This window comes from Enhydra lutris, unplaced genomic scaffold (assembly GCF_002288905.1).
Source record: "Enhydra lutris kenyoni isolate GAN:26980312 unplaced genomic scaffold, ASM228890v2 scaffoldscaffold85, whole genome shotgun sequence".
Taxonomy (NCBI): domain Eukaryota; kingdom Metazoa; phylum Chordata; class Mammalia; order Carnivora; family Mustelidae; genus Enhydra; species Enhydra lutris.
Genome location: NW_019154169.1, coordinates 4,872,596 through 4,888,538, shown reverse-complemented (window position 1 = coordinate 4,888,538; position 15,943 = coordinate 4,872,596). Strand labels below are relative to the sequence as shown.

The following is a 15,943-nucleotide window of genomic DNA, read 5'->3' as shown; positions in this document are numbered from 1 at the left end:
GAAGTGGACGGGTGCTGGACAGGGGTGATATGGGTTAGATGACTGAGCTGTGTGTCCTGAGCTGGGACAGGGAGAGGGCCATGCTGCTGACAGAGGGCCCTGGGAGGGTACAGGGTGGGGGGCTTGTGCTGTCCCCTCCTCCCCTGCCACCAGGTCCTGGGGAGACTGGGGGTGGGGTAGTCCCAGTCCTCTCAGGAGGCTCTGAGCTCACACACGTGCCCCTGTGGGCCAGGTAAACAGGATGGGTGCCTGGGTCAGCTGCTCCCTCCCACTCATCCCGGGGGTGGCTGGCCCGCCCAGTTCCCTGCTCCACACCCAGCTTTCTCAGCCAAGAGCAGCCCGAGTGCTGAGACGCCCTGATGACCACTCTGGCTACTTCCTACCTCTATACCTGGGGTCCCCACTGAGGGCAGTCTCACAACTCCCAGAGCCTCGGTGGAGTGGAAAGCATGGAAGAGTGTGAGGACAGTCACCTTTAGGTGGCAGCATGGGAGGGAAGAGAGATGGGAGAGAAAAAGGCCACCAAAACTGAGAGAGCAAGGCCAAGAAAGCAGCTGCCTCTCATCCCGGTGCCCCTGATCCAGGCTGGGTTACACCTTGGGTGTGTCTCGCCCCATCGGGTTCCCTACACCTGCCTCCTGGTTGGGTCCTGCCTGTGGTTCCTTTCTCTTGAGTCCCCTCCACCTACCACCCCTAGGAGACATCAACCACCTATCTCCTCAAATGTCCCCATCCCCACCCTGCGCCCCAAATTCCTGGGGTTGGGAAATCAGAACACCTTTGCACCTGCCTCATCCAATTTCTTCCTCCCTGATGCTCGGGCTCCCTCTCTGTTTCAACACAGACTCTCAGACTCACAATTACAGCTCATTACCCTATCGGTGGCTGGCCCTGAGTCATGAGGGAGGGACTCTGGGCTCCCCAGCCCCGTCACCTTCTCCCAGGCCACAGTATAAGGAGTAGCAGCAAGGAGGAGGACTTTGGGAAGGCAGGGGAGTCTGGGAAAGGAGAGAGAAGGCTGCGGACTTAGAGGAACGGGGAGTAAGTCAGGAGGAAGAACACAAAGGAGGGCACACGCAGATACGGGGGTAGAGGAAGGGCAAAGAGAAGAAAACTCGGGTCGGAAGAAGATAGGAGGGAGAGGAGCGAGGCAGAGATGAAGTCACAGGGCTCCCTGGCCTGCCTCCTGCTGGCCCTGTGCCTGGGCAGTGGGGAGGCTGGCCCACTGCTGCGAGGAGGCGAGAGGGCTGGAGCAGGTGCTGGGGAGGCCTTGGGACATGGGGTAGGAGATGCCATTGGACAAGGGGTGGGAGATGCTATTAGCCATGGAGTCGAAGAGGCTGTTGGCCAAGGGGCTGGAGAGGCAGCTGGCTCTGCAACCAGAGAAGTCATGGGTCATGGCACGGGGGAGGCAGCGCGTGCCCTTGGAAACACTGTGGGCGAGGCTGGCAGACAGGCTGAGAACATCATTCGACGTGGAGGAGATGCTGTGCACAGCTCCTGGCAGGGGATGCCTGGCAGCAACGGTGCTTGGGTGAGTAGCGGGCAGCTGGGTGTGGAAATGGAAGGCGTGGGCAGTTGGGTTGAGAATCTTGGAAATCGGTTGGAAGGATGACTGGGTCTCTTATTTGTGGCTGTCTGGGGTGGTTTCCCTCCATGGGATGACACCTCCTTCTTCCACCATGCTGGGGTCTCCCTCTATCTGCCTCTGCCTATGTCCTGCTGTGCCTGCCCTCCCCTATCACAGAGGGGGAAGGGCACACACACTCAGTGCAGGCGTGTTGTTCTTGCAGGGAACCGGCGGCCAGCCTCCATCTGGAGGCCATGGCATCTTTGGCTCCCAGGGTGGCTCTGGAGGCCACAGCCAAGGCAATTCTGGAGGTCCAGGGACTCCCTGGGGCCAGGGGTATCCTGGAGGTCCAGATGGCAGCTTCGGAACCCACTCTCAGGGAGGCTCCTGGGGCCAAGGAGGCAACGGAGGGTCTTTCAGCTCAGGCACCAACGCTCAGGTACAGTAACCACCCGAGCCCTGAGGCTTTCCACCCCCTGCCCTTCAAGCCCACACTCTCCATGCTTCCCTCATCTTACTGTCGGTACCCACACTCGGCCTCCTCCTCTCTGCAGGGGACTGTGGTACAACCTGGTTACGGGTCAGTGAGAGGCAGCAACTCACATACAGAGGTAAGGGAAAGAGTATGGGGAAGAAGAGGGTGTCCAGGTGCGTGTGCCAGAAAGTAGGAGAGACGAAGAGGAAAGAAAGGCTGGGGGGGTCAAGGTACAAGGCAGATTGGACAGGAAAGAGATGGGCCAGATGAGGAGGCCAGGAAGAGGGGAGGGAAGTGGGATGGGCGTGGGGGCAGAAACAGGAGGGGAAAGAAGGCCAAGCCACAGGAAGCAGGAGAGCCTGGCCTGTGGGGATGGCTTTCACTGAAGTCCGGAAACTCACCTGTCCCTGGAAACTTTCCTCCGCAGTGCACCAACCCCCCACCATCCGGCTCAGGCGGAAGCTCTAGCAACTTCGGGGTAAGGGGATGGGCAGTGGGAGCATGTTGTGCAGGGAGTAGACAGAACGTCGGCTCCCCTCAGACTGTGCTGTGGGGAATATGCTGGAGCCAGGGAGGGAGGGGAGGGAGGGAGGGAAGCAGACACTCCTGATATTCTCACTCTGGTCCTTTCCTGCCCCTTAGGGAGGCAGTGGTGGTAGCAGTGGCAGTGACAGCGGCAGCGGCGGGGGCAATGGCAATGGTGGCAGTGGTGGCAGTGGTAGCAGCGGCAACAGTGGCAGCAACAGCGGTGGCAGCAACAGCGGTGGCGGCAGCAGCGGTGGCGGCAGCAGCGGTGGCGGCAACAGTGGCGGCAGCAGCGGTGGCAGCAGCAGCGGCGGCAGCAGTTATGGGCCCAGCTGGGTGAGTTCTACTCTGCTGCTCACCATCCCAGGGCTCCTCAGCTCCTGCTCCCCACCTTTGCAGCCCCCCAGGCAGGCTTCCTTACTCAGCCGGCTCTCTGGGGCCTCAGCAGAGGTGCCCCCGCCGCTGCGTCTGCTCACTCGGCTCCCTTCCGCCCGGCACGGGTGGGGATGCCCTGCCTCCTGTCTAACCCGCTCCCGAGGCCGCGTCCGCTTGGTGGATAGGACTAGAGCTGGGGGTGGCAGACGGGAGAAGAGGGGTGGATGCAGGAAATGGGCTTGGGAAGCTCCCAAGAGAACGGTGGCAGGACCGTCGCACACACGGAGACAAGGACACGTACAGAGCTGGGGTGATAAATACAGGGCACAGGAGGCCCCTCCCAAAGGGCTGAGGGGACTGGGGGGAGAGTGGACTGTAACCTGGCAGCTGGCTTAGGGCGACTCTCCCAGAGGGGCTCTGCAAAGCGGGAGCACAGTTGGCTCCCCCAGGTATCTGGGAAAGGTCTGAGGCAAGAAGGGGTAAGTAAGGAGAACAAGCCAGGTCACATAAGCTGCTTTAACTTACTGCTTCATAGACTATCTGTTTTCCCTCCCAACCTAGGACCGTCCCTTAGAAAATTCTAGGAATTTTCAAAGCGGCTACTCAGGTTCACAGGTAAGGACTCTTAGGGTCCCTTCCTCTACCTATGTTCCAGGAGAGGGAGGGGAAAGGAGAAGAAGGGGGAGGACAGGACAAGCCCTTAGGTGCCAGGATCAAGGCTCTTAAGATGTTAGGCTCCAAAGGCTTTTTGGCTTCTGGCATGTGGTGGGGGAGAGGACAACAGCTCAAAAATCCCCAAACTGTCCCTCATTTCCAAATACACCTGGTCATACCTGTCCTTTGTGCTCTGAATAACTTCCCTCAGTAGCCAGCGGCTCAAGATGGGAAGAGATGGAGGTTGGCAGAGGGGAGTAAAACAAATTATAATGTCCTGACAGTGATCTGGTTCCCACTGAATCCTTTTAAGACCCTGTGTGGACTCTTGTTCCCCTCGTAGGGATACAATACCGGCTCTTCCTGGGGTAGCAGTGGTGGCGGAAGTGGCAGTGGAAATAAACCTGGGGTGAGTGTCTGCTGAGTGCACACCTGCACAGATCTGCCTCCTTTTCCTGGAGGGGAGGGGAGATAACAGGTGCTGAGGCTCCTTGGATGATGGGAGATCTGGGAGATCGCTGGCCAGAGCTGAGAATGGGGCCGAGGTGGGGTGGCTGCTGGCTAGCCTCAGCGTTAACGGATTCATGGGATTCATGCGTGCTGCAGTGTGGGGGCTGCCCCTGGTGTCTAGGCCTCAACAGAGGGAAAGCTGTCTCTCTCTCTCTCACAGTGTGACAGCCCAGGGAATGAAGTCCGCATATCCGGAGGATCTGGGGGTCAGGTGAGAGCCAAACTTGGGACTGTGCCCACTCCTGCTTGGCGCCACTCCTAAGGCTAACCTTTATCCTAGCCCTGTCCGTGGGAAAGAAACCAAATGCATACTCCTACAAATATTAAAAATCTCCAAAGTAATAATTAATTGCAAATCCTTACATGATGTGCCTCACTTTATACCATGGAGGAGGCTGTGAAAAATCACATAGAAACCAGTCCTTTTAGAAACATAATCACTTCAAGTGACCTACACCCACCTGGCCAGTAAACAGAAGGCCTGAACAGAATGCCATGACCTCTTCGACAGCATTTGGAAACTGGGTTTGGAATGCACAGATTTTCTTCCTAGTTATTCTGGAAATCTGGGCTTTTTGTCAGTATCTACAGCACTGACAAGAGGAAGTGTTACGCTAAGGTCCCCACGAATAGCCTAGAGGTCTTGTGAAAACGCAGGTTCTGAGTCAGCAGGCCTGGGGTGGGGCTAAGATTTTGGTTTCTACCAGGTTCTGGCAAGGCCGATGTGCACTGGTGTGAGCAGAGCCAATGGGGAGAAGGCTCCCTGAATATTAGGCTCCTCGGATATTAAGGATACTAACCTCTATGGATAGATAGGTGTTAGTTTCTTAACTAGCGATTTCCTAACTAACTAACTTCCCAGCTTGTAACTCTGTTTCTAGTTCTTTGTATACCAAAGTCTTAAATACGTGTCAAATATACCAGTCTCTTCTTCTATGGCTTCTGCTCTTGAAAAGAAAAAGGCCTCGATTTTCTTCTAGAACTACTAATACATCTATACTTTCATTTTTTCTATTTAACTCTTTAATCTACCAGGGCTTTACTTTGCTGTATACAATCTAGTCCCATTCCTCAGTTCGGCTAGACTTGCCCCACATTTTGGATCAGAGCTGCGTGCTCTCTTATGAAGGGAAAACCAGATAAAAACAGAAGGGGGGGGGTACCAGATAGGTATAACTTGCGCCCCCTTAACCCTCCAAATATTTACCTGGTGTTGCCAGCCACACACATTGAATTATTTACACCATTGATGTAAAATGTCACTTGTAAATACCTTCATACTTTAGGCTCTATCAGGTCAAACTGACTCCATCTGTTCTGTGACATGGTTTTCTTTATGGTACATTAATATCCGCCAGTACAGGTCATCCTTTGTTGCCTGTCTTTTCCAGTGTTTTTTCACCTATTCTTTTTTTTTTTTTAACATTTTGAAAAAAATTTATTTATTTATTTGACACAGATTGAGACAGAGATTACAAGTAGGCAGAGAGGCAGGCAGAGAGAGGGGGAAGCAGGCTCCCTGCTGAGCAGAGAGCCCGATGTGGGGCTTGATCCCAGGACCCTGAGATCATGACCTGAGCCCGAGGCAGAGGCTTAACCCACTGAGCCACCCAGGCACCCTCACCTATTCTTAAACATTTATTCTTCCAGATGTATTCCAAGATTATTTTGGCCAATTCCAAAAGAGAACTCCATGAGGACTATTAGAGGAACTGTACTAAATCAATACAGAAAGGTGCAGGGAGGGACCTAAGATCTAAAACAATGATCTCTGTTGCACTGTCTCATCCCTCAGGGCTTTGGAGGACAGGGAGGTTCCGGCAGCTATGGTGATCTCAGGGTAAGGAGATGACCAGCACCGAGACCGGTGGCGGGAGACGGGATGGAGGTCTCCTTTGCAGCAGCAATGCTAACAGAGCCGATAGTCCTGCACCCAGGCTGGTCTTGATCTTAGCTCAGGGAATTCATCTCAGCACCAGGAAAGTGGGACTGAAGAAGTGCCTCCCTCTAACTTAGGAGGAGAGGAACCAGATGACTTCTGTTCCGCTAGGCTCCCACTGACTCTCCAGCCAGTGGCCCCTCTCTGACCAATGCGACACATCTGCCCAGACCATGGCTTACAGTTTGCATCAGTTTAGTCCAAAAGTCTGGCTGGCTTCTGCCTCAAAACCAGGGGACAGTTCAGATACTTTGGTGGCAAAGGCCCTTCCTGTTAGATTTTGGGCAATTGCAGAAGTGAATATAAAGAGATGGTTATGTTGCCAATTGAGTAATAACCCAATCCACAGGAAGTTGAAGCAAGATTTGCCAGGGAGAAGAGCCTCTCTTGGGGATCTGGGAAATCTGCTTGGTTTGTGCCCTGAATCAGGAGTCCCTTTCCCACATCCTGCTATCTTGCCCTCTCATCCTATATGCGCCCTCCACAGACTCTCTTCCATTTTCTCTCTGTAGGAAATAAGCAAAGAGGGCAGTCGTCTAGTTGGGGGTCCCCAAGACAATTATCAGGTGAGCACAGATGGCTTTAGGAGAAGGGCTGGTAGAGGTGTGGGGACAGAACACTAAGGGATTGGGGAAAAGAAACAGAAACATCGGTACCTTCTTGCAAGCTGCTCTGACTCTGGGTTGAGTGACCACCAGGAGACTAAACAGGGGTCTGGGATCCCTGTCTCTTTGGTTCATCCATTCCTCTCCCTTCTACAAACTATGATCATCACTGTGTATCATCACTGAGAGGGGAAACACAGCCAAAAATAACAGGAGAATGGTCAAGGGGCTATTTTTGGAAACCATACTAAAGAAGTGTTAACCTCTGAGTTAGAAAGCAGTGACCTCTGAGTTAGAAGATGGGGACAGCCGTCCCACCTGTCCTCTGTGCATCTTCAGGCAGGGCAGTTGGCCTCTCTGAGCCTGGGCCTCCTCTTGGGTAAAATGGGGATGGTGAAACCTAACTAGCTCCATGCCACAGTTACTGTGGAGCTTTCTGAATCATGACCAGAGCAAGATGATTCAGGATCTGGACAGTGGAGTCTGACAAGGAGACAGAACCTGAGGCATGCTGCTGGACAGCTCTGAGTTTGCTTCCCTCCTCTGTTAAGTGGAGACATCTCCACACAGGAATGTGGCGGGATAAGGCACTGTGCTAGGCATGTGGTGGGACTACACATGAGCTCCCAGCAGTCTTTTTGGGACAGGCTTTGGGGGGAGGCAGAATAAGAATATGATTCAAAGGAACGGGCAGGGTTATTCTAGAAATAAGTGGCAGAACATTCCAAGAAGGTGGGACTTCCTAGCTGCTATGTGAGAAAAGAGAGGAGGTGGCTTTACCAAGAGTACACAGAGCTTGAGCAAAGGCAGAGCTGGTGGGCCAGGAGCAGGCTAATAGCGGGCATGCATGACAGGAGGCACAGGCCTTGAACAGTAGCCCCCCCTTCCTACCCAGTGGCAAGGGCCCAGCGGAAGAGGTGAAGCTGTCAGTGGGATCAATACCTTGGTGAGTGGAGGCATAACCCCACCTTTGGCTGGGACCATGGCATCAAGCAATCCCTTGCCTCCCCTCCGGACCTCCAGAGCTCCCGCCCCTGCCTCTTGCTCACAGGGTGGGTTCCTACTCTCATCCCCTTTCTCTTTGGTTCCTTAGAACTCTCAGACATCTCCTGGGGTCTTCAATTTTGACACTTTCTGGAAGGTGAGTTCAACAAGATCTCTCTGCCTACTCTCTTTTGGAAAATCAAAGTTCTGTCCCTCTGCCCTGTGGGCTTGAAGCCCTCTTTCCAGAAAGACCGACTATCAGTGGTGGTCCTTGACCTCTTGCCCTGAGGTCCTGAGACAACATTATATCACATTACAACTCAATTTGCCATTTTCCTATTTTTTTTTTTTTTTTAATCTCTGCAGAATTTTAAATCCAAGCTGGGTTTCATTAACTGGGATGCCATAAACAAGGTAAGGGCTAGAAGGCCGTGCCATTCAATCTTTGTGGGAGAGGGAAAGAGAGAAGAAAGCTAACTGCTAACCCCCCACGTGGGGAGCTGGGGAAGAGATGATGGCACTGGAAGGGCGTTCTGTCCAGTGCTTAAAAAAAGGACAAAAACAAAGAGGAAGGAGGCAGAGCCAAGAAGAGGGGGTAGTTTGGAAACAGCTGGGAGTCCGGGAGGAGGAAGGAATGGGCCTCTTTCATGTCTCAACACACAAACTGAACAGGTGTGAACCTCAGTTTCTCCTTTGAGACCTGGAAGATTAAGGGGAGAGTGAGGAGGCCTAGTCCTTGTAGGGGAAGGACTGAACAGTCAGGAGGAGCTAGAGGCTCCAGGAGGACTGACGCTGAGAAAGAAGGGAAGGGCAGTGATTATGTGCCCAGTGCCTGCTGGGTGCCAGGTGTTCTGGGTCCTGGGTGTGCATAGGTTGAAGAAGCACTTGGAGCCCAGAACCCCCTTCTCCTTCCCCCCTGCCCACCCCTTCCACATTCAGGGATCCCCTGGCCAGGCTCATCTGACGCCCAAACAGCAGACTCGCCTCCAGAGCAGAGGCAGGCCAATAATCCGAGCAAACTCCAAAGGCAGAAGTTGCAAGTGACAGCCCACGATGTGCTTTGTTTGAGCCACTGTTTTTTTATTTTAAAAACACTATGAATTAGTTGCCAAAGTTTAAAAATTGAGAGGTTTTACAAAATGACTTGGAATTCTGACTTCTCTTGAAAAATGAGGCAACGCTGGGCCCTTCTTTCCTCGAGCTCTAACGGACAGGAGCTGAATAGCAGCTGTTTCTCTCCTGCAGCCACACGCCTGCTGCCCAACAGTCACCCCAGCAGCTGAGCTTCTGACCCTTACAGTAGAAGAAGGAAGACAAGGGTCCCTGCCCTCTAAAACTTGTGGGGGATACAGGTGGTGGTAGGCAGGGAGGTGAAGAGAAAGCCCCAAACTCAGGCAAGGCCAAGGCTGCGCCTTGGGGAAGAAGGTGGGAGAGCGAAAGACGTGGGAAGCAGAAGTTCCCAGGTGCAGGGCAGTGCAGGTTTGGATGAACTAAAGGAGCCAAATGGACTTTTCTGTTTTAAAGAAAACGGTGTCTGAGAGGGGCGAGACTCCTTACCGTGGATCTCGGGGAGACCAGGCCCCCAAACGAGGAGCTTAGGGTCAGAGGCACAGATGGATACTTCCCGGGGGGCCAGAAAGGCAGTGAACATTTTTGTACATTGGGGCGGGGGGATGGGGTGGGCAGTAAAGGGAGTGCTCACAGTTAGGCAGGATCCATCTGGGGCAGCTTCCCCAGAAGCAGATCTGAGAAGGGGGGCAGGACAGAGATGGGCAGAGAGGAGAACAGAAGGCCCATCTCCTTCACAGGGAGGGAGCTGAGCATTGGGGCCAGAGTGAGCAGTGACAACAGGGAGACTATACGTAACAGTTCTTGGCAAGTGTGAGTTGTTCCATCCCAAACTGGAATTTCTGGATTTGGCTGGATGACAGCTGCCCTGGGCAAAAAGATCCTTGCTGATTTCGGGAGCTGAGATCTGATCCACATGACTTGGCCCATTAGGTCCTGAATTCTTACTCCTTGAGCTTCCTCTTAGAACTTATTTCTTTGCCCAGGATGAGAGGAGCTTTCGCACCCCGTGACTTCCAGACAAGGAGCTATCAGATGGATGGGAGCCCCCAACCCCTTCTTAAAACCCCACTACTCCACCACTAATCTCAACCCTTATCCTTGAAATAAACCGTAGCTGCCCCACACTCCTGGTCTCTGCTCCTTTCTTACGTCTCCATTGTCATTCCAGGGGGGTTGGAAGGGTCATCCACAGCCCTGCAGCTTCGGGAAATGGGCTGCGGGTCCTGGTCCTGTCCTGAGGTTTGGCTGCAGTGAGGTTCTGTCAGAGGCCGGGGAAGCAGGGAGAGTGAAGAGCTGGTGTGTGTAGCGGGGAGGGGGGCTGGTTAGCGGCTCCCGAGATCTAGTCTCTCTTTCCCCCTCTGCTTCCAAAAGCAATTTACTGGTGTCCCTAAGACACCCCAGCTTCCCTCCAAACCTTAGTCATGATGAAATTCTGAAGGCTGAGTGATGGTGGTAGCGGGAATAGGGGTATAGGTGAGCAGGAGGCCAAGCTCCCTGCTCACCCCTACCCCACCTTTCCTCCACAGGGCCAAGTCCCAAGCCCCAGCACACGCGCCCTGCTCTACTTCAGCCGACTCTGGGAGGTAGGAGAACTCTCACTTTTCAGAGAACTGGGGATCTGGTCATCTGTCCTTTTCCCCACCTCCCTCAAGCTCCAGCCCACCTGTCACAAAATTTGCCCTCTTTTCCTTGTGAGATGGGCAATCTCGCCCAAATACCATCAGAAATGTTAACACCCTCAAGCTCCGGTATGCTTATCTTCATCTAACCCCAAACCACACCCAGGTGCCAAAACTCATTCTTGCACCTTTCCAACAAGCTGCCACACTCCTCGCTCTGTGCCCCACTCACCTCTTCTCCTCCCTCTAGGATTTCAAACACAACACCCCTTTCCTGAACTGGAAAGCCATTATTGAGGTAAGGGTGGCAGAACCTCTCGTTCTGGAAGCCCAGCTCTGGGGACATGGGACCTGGGCTCTTGGCAATGGCTTGTATTCAGTCCCTTTCGCTTACCTTCCCTGCTGAGGGAGCTCCTCCCTCTCTTCCCACTCTCCTCCCTTTCTGCAAGGCTAAGTGGGGGTGGGGTAGGAGAGAGAAGCCAGTGAGCCACTACTGAAGGTTTGGGCAGTCCTCCTTGGGATAAAAACTGAAGCCAAAGACAGGACCTCCACAGGCACAGGAACATGAAGCCCGCCACCCTCTTTGCTCTGCTGCTGTTCCTGCTGGGCGTGGCCTGGCTCAGGGGAAGCCACAGCTGGGTGGGTACTGCAGGGTGAGCAGGGGAGGGGACGTGAGGTGGGGAAGACAGAGGGGCCTGGAGCCGGGGCCAACTCTCAGGACTGGAAAAGGGGTGTTAAGGAGGAAAGCTGAAAGGAAACAGGAGGCATGAGGGGAGCAGGTCAGGCAGTGGTCAAGTGTAAGCAGGTGCAGAAGGTCTGAATATCTGGGTTCTGGGAAGGAGGGGTCCTGCAGAAGGCCGCATCTGGATTCTTCCTGGCCAGTGGCCTTTGGGCACTGAGGCTAAGGTTGCCCACTCACTCATCCGTGTGGGCCAGGTACACGAGGCTGGACAGGTGGGGCCACGCAAAGGGGGACATCAGGGCCCTTCAGGTGCGTGTTGTCATACACTCATGAATGACCAGTGTGTCTTGTTGTCTGAGGGAAATCTGAATTTAGGTGTTTACAACTAATTTAAAAATGCAGACCACGCAAAAATTCCCTGGAGGCCTGTGGTCAAGCCGTTTGTGGTCAAGACCTCAGTGTTAGGGCTAAGAATGGGGCTACAATTCAGTAGGAGTTAAATCGGAGTTAGGAGGAACACCCTAACTCCGTGGGGGAGGGGAAGTGTGGGAGTGGGGGTTCCAAGTGGAGAGGCGGTGGTCACAGAAGCTAAACTTCTCTCCTGCTGCTGAGAATTTTCCTCTTGCCTCAACTGCAGAGGGGAATGGCCCATGCACCTGCGCTGTGTCTCACGGGGCCTCATGGGTTTTCTTACATTTCTCCCCTTTCGCTCCTTTGGCCCAGTGTGAATCTAATCACCTCACTCTGCCTCTGTTTGCTGAGGATAGCATCCCATTCTTCCAGGAACCCTGTGGGAACAGTATTTATGAATAGGAATTATAAGGCTAAGGAGGGAGCAAGGTTTGGTGTCGGTAGAAGGTGGGTTGGGGCTGAGGGGCCGTGTCTGCCCCAAGGGTGCCTATGTAGGCACCGCTCACTTGCCATTCCTGCTTCGTCCCAGGCTGGCCTGCTGGAGCTCCAAATGTGTGGGTGGGGGCAGTTGCCTCACTCCCCCACACTGAGTGTAGAAATCTGTCCTGTATCTATTGGGGTCATCAGTGTCCTCAGGCTCACTGGCTTCTCTGGAAGCACTGCTGATCCTGGACCATGGAGAGGGGTGCGGCGGGATGCGTGTGTGCTGGTATTTGCGCGGGAGGACAGGGCCTGGGTGGCAGGCTGCTGGAGCCCTGCGAGTCCGGCAGGGCTCAAGGGACCTTGGACAAAGACCCCCTTCACGGAGACTCTCTCCTTTCAAGGGTGCTGATGCATCGCTCCAGAAGAGGTCGGGCGGTGCCGGTCAGGTGAGTCTCTCTGCCCTCAGACTGCCGTTGACGGTCCCAGGTCCCTCTTGGTCTGGTTCTCGGGGCTGGCCAATCTGAAATTCTCTCTCCTCCATACCCCCATGCTGTTGTTTTCTCAGTCTGGCGGAGGATGGCAAGAAGTGGCTGCTGTGACTTCTAAGGTAAGACATCTGCCATCTGACCACCTGATTCAAACCGCACTCATTTCCCTGGTCTCCTGCCTTTACCTCCCAAGTGATACTTGAGGAGATGCGAGAGGTACCAGGGAAGGAGGAGGCAGGGCCACTCAGACTATAAGGGAGGTGAGGCTATGGGCTCTGGCTGGCTGAAGGAGATTCAATAGAAAAAAATGCATGACACAAGGAGGGAAGGCAGGGTTTGGAAACAGGTCTGGTCCAGGCCAGGAACCGGTGTGTTTATTCCACAGCAAAATGACCTCATCCCTTCTCTCTACCCCCCTGCTTTCTTCCACAGAATACCTATAACCAGCAGGCATACCCTACTCCTTCTGGTGGGCAGTACTCAGCCAAGATCCCCTCTAAGGTAAGACTCCCAACTGCCTTATTTCCCCACTGGGGTCCCTGCATGGGGTTGGGGGGGGGGTGGCGAGGGAGGCTTTCACAGCCAGGCTTAGCTGAGGCCGAGGCGGAATCCTGGTCATTTTGACAGTCATGTCTCTCTGCCCCTGCGTAGGGAGACTCAGGCTCCTTGAGAGCCATTTGGAAGTGGAGGGTGGGAGGTTCAGTGTTCTTCACTCCCACCCACTCAGAAAAGGTTACAAGGGGGCAGCAGTTGTGTCGCACGCCCTGGAGAAAACTGGGAACCAACATCCTCTCAAAGAGGGATATTCAGCTCTAAAAAAACCTCACATGACACACAGCAAAACAAGTAGCCTTCCCATGTCGTAGAGTCTGCTTCCTCTGCCTCTGTAACTGCTGACATTTGTTCATGGGATTGGCGGAAGGCGAGAGGAGGGCACGCTAACACTTAGGGGAGGCTTGTCCAGAAACCTGTGGTTGGTGGGAAAATTAATGCTTTGTTCCACAAAGGGAATAACAGAAAAGGAAAAAACAAAAAAACCCAACCCTGAGAATTTTGTTTCATTCAGATGCAAAGAAGGCAACCTTATATATTCAGTAAATGAACACGCTAAATACTAATTGGACTGGTAAAGAAAAAGCAGGTGCTATTTCCCGCCATCTCTCAGAACAAGGAAGCCCCTGGCCTCAGGGACGGGACTTATACTGAGAGATCAGGAGTCACCTCCTGACTGGGAACAGGTGAAGCAGTAGTTAACGCTGTCCGTGGGTATCCACTCGCTAATTTCCATCCATCTATCTCCCTATCTACCTTCTGTTCACTCTGCTTGGCCAGTGTGTGCTCATCTTGGGTAAATGTACTTAGGATGATAAATCTGCTTTGAAAAGAAGTCCATGGGCTGAATGTCCACAGTCAGACCCAAGGGCCTCCGAGATAAACTGGGTCTGAGCCTGCCCCTGCCATTGGGTCCCTCCTGGGCCCCGAGAACAAGGCAGAGGTCACTGTAGCCCCACATCACCTCCTCTGATCTCTTTCCAGGGGATAACCACGCCTTCTTCCTCGGTGAGTAGTGAGGCCGAGAAAATCGGGCTCCTGAGAGAAGGGATCTGGGTCCAGAGGGCGTGCAGGGCCAGGGTCAGGACCATGGCCACTCAAATGTTCTCTATGTCCCACAGGCTTCCCGGGTGCGCCCTGGCCTGCTGCAGTGGGTGAAGTTCTGGTAGGTGAGTGTCAGAGCGAGTGGTGCAGGCCTCCATCCAGGAGCTGAGAAGCAGCCACCCTGGGGGGCAGGGCTGGGATCTTGGCATTTGCTTTGCTTTGGGTGGATGCTCTAAAGGCATGGAGAAGGAGACCCCAGTGGAGAAAGACTCATCAGGAAACCAGTGAGGACACCTGGAAAGCACCCTCTGAGTACCGATGGAAGGCCCACTAGAGGCCCCTGCCCTGCAGGGACAGCCAGAGGGAAGGTGGAGGGGAGGGATGGGACAGAAGGGTCTGGGGGAACTGCAGGAGGAAGTGAGTCTCCAATGGGGAAGGGCAATAGATTAGCTTGGCAGAACCACAAAATCTGTTTCAGGGAGAAGCAAGAGTAAGGGGACACGCAGGTGAAACAGATAGGACACCAAAAAACTGTGGGAGATCAGAGGCTGGATGAAAGGATACCCGGTTTCAACACGTTCAGGAATAGCCAAATTCTACCATTCGGTCTTGTCTTTCCTTCTAGAAAATTACTTCCAATCAGGACCGAGGCCCTGAACATCAGCCGTCAAGGAGCCCATCTGTGCCCTGCCCCCAACTCTCTCCCTGTGTCAGACCTGGCCTGGGTGCTGACACCTGCTTTTTCTAGGTTGGGGACTTGGTCTGTCTGTCCCTCATTTCTTCTAACTGTGAGGTCTCCTTGTCCAGCAACCTCATCAGATAAACCTGCCACTTTGTTCACCTACTCCGTTTTGTGACCTCAAGTCACTGTGACAGTTCTTCAGGAGAAGCTTCCTACTTTTGAGTTTCTTTGTGGAAATAAAATATGAATCTTGTTTCCTTACAATTTCCCAAGCTGTGTTCTTTAATGTTAGGCTGATAGCCTGATCAGGGAGGATGGAAGTGATCTAGGGGCAGATAATTTGCCTTCCCGCTGAGAGTGGTAAACCAACGGGGTAATTGAGAGAGGTAAGACCTAGGGGTTCCTGACAAGCAGTAGTTAGCTGCTCCCCTGGGCCTCAGTTTCTTCATTGTAAGATGTCATCTTGGCCCAGCCTACATCTGAATGCCCTGCCCCCCAGCTGAGGCTCTCAGAGGTGTTCTGCTAGCCTGAGAAGGCAAGAGGGAAGTCATCCACATCAGGAGGTGGAAGTAAAGAGGGTTTTCAAGAGAGGAGGCCAGTCCCAGAGGGTCAGGAAGGTGCAAGAACAGGGGCCAGGGGCTAGCAGCGCACATGCCCCAGCCTTGTAAACACATGGAGGTGTGGATGAGGCTGTGTGCTTAGGAAGATGTGGGCAAGCGGCTCATAACCAGCCCAGTGCCTTGTTGTATGTAGTGGCTCTGCGTCTCTGGGATACAGAGGGGGAGGCGGAGACTTCTACTCTATGAATGTGCCAAGGAAACAGGCAGAGGTTCCTGGCGCAGGCTGAGCCCAGGCTTATCCCAAGCCTAGCAACTCTGCAGACAGGCCTGGAGAGTCTGCACTTAGAGTCTCCGAGTCAAAATCCCATCAAGGCCATATAATGTCTCCAAATTAGGGAGTCCCCACCACTCATCCCTGACATCCCTGCAGGGACCCAGGGAGAAAAAGGAGGACAGGAAGCGCCCTGCCGGCCTCAGCAACTCCCTCTGAGACTGCAGGTTCCCCAAGAGCACAGATCCTGTCTGCCTTGGTCATTGTCGCTCCATCCTCAGCACTGACCGCAGTACCTGACAAAGGGTGGGCCTCAGACAGTTGGTGAATAAATGAAAAATCCTGGTCCAAAATGGACTTGGGGAAACTGTCTTGATTAAACCCATCTGGGCGAGAGAAAGATGAAGGCCATTCCTTTGCCCCGCATCCTCTTCTCACTTTTGTCCTTAAATTGGGGCTACCACTTTGTGGACATACCCCCATTTTATTGTGCTTTACTCTAT

General features: G+C 53.7%; 1 protein-coding gene across 1 annotated transcript; it reads left to right on the top strand.

The window, feature by feature from the left end:
• The first annotated feature begins 1,007 nt into the window (after window positions 1-1,007).
• Window positions 1,008-14,052, top strand: LOC111161563 (dermokine). Its single transcript, XM_022525304.1, has 20 exons — window positions 1,008-1,534; window positions 1,794-2,009; window positions 2,125-2,181; window positions 2,473-2,523; window positions 2,688-2,906; window positions 3,507-3,560; window positions 3,943-4,008; window positions 4,270-4,320; window positions 5,905-5,949; window positions 6,561-6,614; window positions 7,549-7,599; window positions 7,747-7,794; window positions 8,004-8,051; window positions 10,235-10,291; window positions 10,578-10,625; window positions 12,245-12,289; window positions 12,409-12,450; window positions 12,764-12,832; window positions 13,868-13,891; window positions 14,005-14,052. Exons 1-20 carry the CDS (start codon window positions 1,157-1,159, stop codon window positions 14,050-14,052), a joined length of 1,671 nt encoding a protein of 556 aa, XP_022381012.1. The 5' UTR covers window positions 1,008-1,156.
• Window positions 14,053-15,943: the final 1,891 nt, after the last annotated feature.

Excerpts from the sequence above, each read along its gene's own strand:
- LOC111161563 (XM_022525304.1), top strand. The coding sequence starts at position 1,157 with ATGAAGTCACAGGGCTCCCTGGCCTGCCTCCTGCTGGCCCTGTGCCTG. Across the intron at positions 7,600-7,746 it reads TCAGTGGGATCAATACCTTG|AACTCTCAGACATCTCCTGG; the intron begins GTGAGTGGAGGC and ends TTGGTTCCTTAG. Across the intron at positions 12,833-13,867 it reads CAGCCAAGATCCCCTCTAAG|GGGATAACCACGCCTTCTTC; the intron begins GTAAGACTCCCA and ends ATCTCTTTCCAG.